General features: G+C 51.0%; 1 protein-coding gene across 1 annotated transcript; it reads right to left on the reverse strand.

Annotated features, from left to right (window-relative positions):
- Window positions 1–3254: 3254 nt before the first annotated feature.
- Window positions 3255–6254, reverse strand: PDXP (pyridoxal phosphatase; the record flags this gene model as incomplete). Its single annotated transcript, XM_010712211.2, has 2 exons — window positions 3255–4785; window positions 6017–6254. Coding segments are annotated over 2 exons (564 nt in total), but the record flags the coding sequence as incomplete, so codon positions are not given.
- Window positions 6255–6259: the final 5 nt, after the last annotated feature.

Below are 6259 nucleotides of genomic sequence, written 5' to 3' on the forward strand. Positions count from 1 at the left end.
CATGGGGTGGGACTGGGTAGGCTTGAAGTTCCCCTCCAATCCAAGCCATTCTATGATTCTATGACACCTGTGAATGGAAAGTGGCCTTGGGAGTGAGAAAGACTTCTGGAGAGAGTTTTCCTGAGCATCTCCTGAGCAACATCAGGCTGTCCATCCAGGTAACTGAGTAGAAGGCAGCTCAAAACCTTGCACCAGCAGGTAGGTTGCCAGCGATGCTGGCTCGAGGACAAACCTATGGCCAAATGGGAGTCACAGTGCAGCACTGCTCCATGATGCAGGGCCTCTCACTCCTGAAATTGCTGAGCGAAGGCAGTTCAGCAGACTGCCTGTGGTGGATTACAAAGCAGTGAGCTAAAGTAGCCTGAGCTCTGCTGGAGGTACAGCCAACTCATCCCATGAGACGTGACAGTCTTCAGGTGACCCAGTCTGTGCAGACATCATTCCCTAGTTGCAAATGGAAGCACAGTGCCATCCTTCATACTTCCACCTCTGAAACTTTGTGGGTGCAACACCAGGGCCTGGCATTGCTTCACACTACTCCTAGGCTCTGCTCACAGTCAGCTGAATCAGCAGCCTCAATGCATTAGGCCAAAGGATGTTAACTCATGATCAGCACCTGGGACCGTGTTCTGCGTCACCTCCTTTGTCTCCATGCTCAAGCCTTATAGAGCTGCCAGTGCTTGGCTGCAGTGGTTCACTGAAACAGCCTGATAGAGCTCTCTAGGCTAGCATGGTTATTAGTGGCTTTTAATTGCTCTCAACTGGTTCAGCTGCTCAGCATCTTGCAGGGATTGTCTGGAGAGCCAAAATAGCCTGTCTACCAGGAGCACACATTATTTGTGTGCAATTCCAAGGCAAAGTCTAACAGCCACACAAATCTTGAGCTGCTTGGCAAGCTTGCTTGGGTCAGAGTCCATAAGGAAGGAATAGATGACATGGGAATGGTAACGGGGTACCTGAGAAGGATGGAGAGGAGGGGACCACACCTTGCGTAAGGATCAAGGAGTGGCAAAGCGTGCAACAGAAGAGGAACCCAACCGCAGTGCTGGAGGAAGAGCAGATTCTGGCTGCCTCCCCAGGGCAGGCAGGAACAGGCTGCTGCCTCTTGCCACCACCTCCTCCTCCTCCCCACACCGGCTGCTGTGGTACAGGGTGGTGCCGAGGTGCCTGCCTTGGCAAAGGGGCATTCTCACTGCAGGTTGGGCAAGTATCGAGCGAGCTGCTGGGATCATGAGCCTGTCTTGGCTCCAATGGAACTTTCCCATGCAACAAACCTTCCCTATCCTGCCAGTCCCAACACCTGCCAGATCCTTCCCTTTCTTTTACCATCTCATGTGGCTGAACACTAACAACATCCCAGCCCGTGATTATTAGTTCCTCATATTAAAGGCATCTGCTCACTGATCAGTATCTTTAGACCGATTTGTTGTCTTTCTGCTGTGGATATACTTCTAGGATGAAATGACACCTCTAAGGAAATGACTAGCTTGGTACGTGGTGGGAGAGCATGGATATTGTCTATCTAAACATCAGTACAGCCTATGACATTGCCTCCCTTAAGATCCTTTATAGAGGTGGAGTTGAAGTTGGATTGAGGAGACAAGTTGGATGAGGAGACAGCAAGGTGGATCAAAAACTAGGTGAATGGATGAATCTATAGAGCAGTGATCAGTGGCAAGAAGTCCACTAGTTATTAGAATTAACTAGTAGTGTGCCCCAGGAGTCAGTACTGGGGCCAGTCCTGTATATAACATCATTAATGATCAAGGTGATGGGGCAGAGCACATCCTCAGCAGATTTGCAGCTGACACAGAACTGGGAGGAGCAGCTCACAGAACAGAGGCTTGTGCTGCCATCCAGAGGGACCTCAAGAGGCTGGAGATGACAGAAACATCGTGAAGTTCATCAAGGGGAAATGAGAAGTCCTGCTCATGGGCAAGCATGGAAAGCAGCTTGGTAGAAAAGGAGTGGAGGGTCTTGGTAGACAACAAGTTAAACATGAGTCAGCAATATGCCCTCAGAGCAAGAAAGGGTAACAGTTTTCAGGAAAGGTTATTCACTGTGTGGGTGATGGAGCACTGGCACACGTTGCCCAGAGGCTGTGGACTCTCCTCCTTGGAGGCTTGCCTTCAAATCACTATGCTCAGACAAATGGACACAGACCTCTCCCTCGGTCTTGCCCAGAGCAGGCGATGCTCCGCCATTTGCTGCTAGCATCACACCCAGCAGTTGCCACAGTAACTGCAATTACACAAAGAATTTGGGGCTCCTTGGGTAATGAACAGCTGCCATGTGCCTCACTGTGCTCTTGTTCTTATTGCACAGCAGGAAAGGATGGTGCAGTTTTCTGAAGGTGAAGAAAGAAATATTTTCTATGGAGCACCAAAACAAGCTTCCATCCATCCCCTCCTCCCATGCATTTCCACGGCTTCGTTCTCCACAGACTTGTTCTCTGTGGCAACTGTGTGATTTCGCTAGCCACCAAGAAATGAATCTACCCAGGCAGAAAGCCATCACTTATCTCAGCTTCAATAGCAGATGTAATCCCTAAAGACCCCTCAGCACCAGAGGTCTTAGCTCAAGGCGAATGGAAATCTGAAGGGCTTGGATGGAGAACTCACCATCCATCAGGAACAGTGGGAGGGCATCTGCTTTCTAATAAGATCTACCCATGCTCGCTTTCATTATGCACAGGAGTGATAGTAGCAGAGGGAAGCCAAAGAAAACCAGTCCGGCAGGTCTGATGGATCCCTATATTGCTGATCTCAGCCCCATTCAGGGCAAGTACAGTCCAGTGGCTAAAGACAGCGTTTGTCTTGGGTGGCTCACTAATTAAGCAAGCAGAGCTAGCAAGGCACATTAGATCTCGGGCCTTGCTTTACTTGGGGATACAAGCATGGATCAGGAGCTTGTTAAGTACCATTCCTCTGGTCATGTAATTGGAGGTGGGAGACACAAAAGGGAGAGAGAAACACATACAAAGGGCTCCAATTAAGATGACAGGGAAGCTTCAGAGAGCTCTTTGGATGTCCTTTTATTTTTGGAGTTTTTCCTCCCCCCTAAGTTATCTGAGGAGAGGAAGAAGGACACCAAGGACCAAGAATTGTCCTAGTAAGATGCATCTAGTTCTGCTGCATGAGCAGTAATTTACTTATGAGTGAGGTCTTCCATGCCCTCATCAGATGAGATCTTCAAGGGCTCAGAGACAGGCAAGCCGTTCTCATCTCGATAGGAATGCAGGAGAAGAAAGGAGGTCATTTCCAGCCTACGCTCACACTTTATTATATTCAGAAACACGGTGAGTGTAAGAACATCAATATAGGACATGGACAGTAAGGGAGGCCCGAAGAATCTGCCCCCTGTCCCCTTGGTTCAAACAGTAAGCATTATTTATACAAATAATACAATATTTGAACAATAAATAAGTTAGTATAATAAATAAATTAAAAAAAAACATAGAAAGACGAAGCAGCAAGGAATGGTTTTGAGGGCTGCAACATTCACAGCAGTAACAATAGCAACATCATACCACACCTCAGCAGCCGGAGCACAGACCCCCCATCAGCCCTTTTCTCTCACCACACCATGGCAAAATCCACTGAGGAGGGGAACTAGGGGAGAGTCATAAAGTTCACTCCTGCTGTGCTTCTGTGGTTTAGGAGCCCTCTCTCACAAGCCCCTTCAGAAGGGATACTTGAAAACAAAGTACAACCACAGACCGACTTGAGTCTGAGTTGTTTGGCACAAAAAAAGGGACAAGGACAGCCTTTTTTCCCTTTCTGCAGTCTTTTCTGACAAATACTGGCATAGCTTTTAGGCAAGTCAGGTCAGGGGGTGGTAGGGAAACACCTGTAAGGAACAGCAGAGAGAAGACAAGAGATGATGTGATGCTCTCATTCGCTTATTCGCCTGTGGGAGGCAGATGCTCTCATTCACTGCTCCAGAATGCTTCTTCAACACACCCTGGCACCGATGGAGATGGGTGGGTGGCGGTGGGTGATACCCCCAGCCATTCCCCTCCTGAGGAGGGGATTACCATAAGGACTGCAGGGATGCAGCTCAGACATGAAGAGTTGCAGAGCAAGGGGACAGCAGTAAAAGGCCGCCACTGGTTATCTAAGAGAAAACCGTTAAGATAGCTGTTCCCTAACCCCTGCAGCAGGAGAGGCCACACACTAAAACACTGTTCTGACTCCCATGTCAGCCTCAAGGCCTCCAGTTCTCTCCCAGAGATGCTGGTATTGGCACCAGTTCTGGGAGAAAAGGACTCTGTCATGGGTGGCTCTCAGCAGAAAGGAAACAACTTTAACCCTGCCCTCCTCTCCTCCTGTCCCCAGAAAAGGGTACCGGAATGTGAAGAAACCAGGAAGTGAGGGAAAAGGGTGGTGAGACAGAAAATGGAACAGATAGAGATCTGGGATGGGGAACCCGACCCCTCTGCTCTCGCACATAAAGACCACTACTCATCCAAGCCTGGTATCAACTCTGCAATGCTGTTTACATAGTAATTGGGCACCATATCCTTGGCAGCAGCGCTGTCGCTGGCCATGTAGGCCAGTGCCTCTTCCAGGCGGGAGACACCTGTCAGCGTGAGGATGGTAGAGAGGCCGCAGTTCTTGCCAAAGAGGATATCTGTCTCAAGACGGTCTCCCACCATGAGGGTACGGGATGGGTCAATACCAAAACGCTCCACGATGCAATCGAACATGTAGGTGTTGGGCTTCCCCACCACCAGCGCCTTGCGGCCTGAAGCTGTTTCCACTGCAGCTGTGAGACTGCCAGTCCCTGGGGGGAAAGGAGAAGAAAAAGATATAGGTGCAGGTAGCTCAAGTGAGAGCTCTGTCATCGAATTGTTAAGGCTCCAAAATACCTCTAATATTCACTTGTCCAACTGCCAGCCCATCCCCACCATACCCACTGACCATGTCCTCAGTGCCACATCCACACGGTTCTGGAACACCTCCAGGGATGGTGACTGCACCACCTCTCTGGGCAGCCTGTGCCACTGCAGTGCCGCTCTTTCGGAGAATAAATTTTCCCCAATATCCAACCTGAGCATCCCTTGGTGCATTCCTCTCGTCCTATCATTGTTACCTCGGAGAAGAAGCTGACCCCCAACATCCTACAACCTTCTTTCTTGGTCTTTGTAGAGGGTGATGAGATCTCCTCTTATCCTCTTCTTCTCCAGACTGAACTGAATCCCAGTTCCCCCAGCCACCCCCTATCAGACTTGTGCTCTGGACCCTTCACCACCTTTGTTGTCCTTCTCTGGACACACTCCAGGGCCTTAGTGTCCTTCTTATAGTGAGGGGCCCAAAACTGAACACAGCACTCAAGGTACAGCTTCACAGTGCTGAGTACAGAGCGATGGTCACCTCCCTGTTTCTACTGGCTGTGCTATTACTGATACAAATCAGGATGCTATTGGTCTTCTTGGCCACCTGGGCACATTGCTGCCTTATGTTCAGTCAGCTGTCAACTAATATGCCCAGAAAGGCATGACAGCAATTCCAGCAGCCCTGTTGCTTAGGGAATCTTGTGCACATTTCTGATGGCCTACACAACAGCCAATCCCATCACCATGACATGGCTCCGAGCTGGGGAGCTCAGCCCCAGTCATAGAATCATTTCAGTTGGAAAGGACCACTAGGATTACCTGGACCAACCACCAGCCCATCCCCACCGACCACATCCCTCAGTGCCACATCCACACGGTTCTGGAACACCTCCAGGAACCCGCACCACCTCCCTGGGCTGCCTGTGCCACTGCAGCACCGCTCTTTCAGCAAAGAAATTTTCCTTAATATCCAACCTGAACCTGCCCCAATGCAACTAGATGCCATTCCTTCTTGCTCTATTGCTGCTACCTGGGAGATAAGGCCGACCCCCACCTCACCACAACCCCCTTTCAGGTCACTGCAGAGCAATAACGTCCCTCCTGAGCTCCTCTTCTCCAGAGTTCACAGCCCCAGCCCCTCACAAGCCCCACACCACACAAGGGCGCTGCGGGGCTCACCGGGGGTGCGCTGCCCGTCGCTCAGCGGGTGCCATGGATCGGGGTCGGTGGCCACCAGCATGCAGCGCGGGTCTCGCAAGTAGGCGCAGGCCTGGGCCAGCTTGGCGAAGGTGAACTGGTCGTCGTAGCCCACCAGCACGGCGTGCACCTGCTCCGCTCCCTGTTCGCCCTCTCCCACCAGGCGCAGCCCGGCGTTCCGCACCTCGCCCCGCAGCCCCTCGCCGCCCAGCACGAAGACGCGGC

This window comes from Meleagris gallopavo, chromosome 1 (assembly GCF_000146605.3).
Source record: "Meleagris gallopavo isolate NT-WF06-2002-E0010 breed Aviagen turkey brand Nicholas breeding stock chromosome 1, Turkey_5.1, whole genome shotgun sequence".
NCBI lineage: Eukaryota > Metazoa > Chordata > Aves > Galliformes > Phasianidae > Meleagris > Meleagris gallopavo.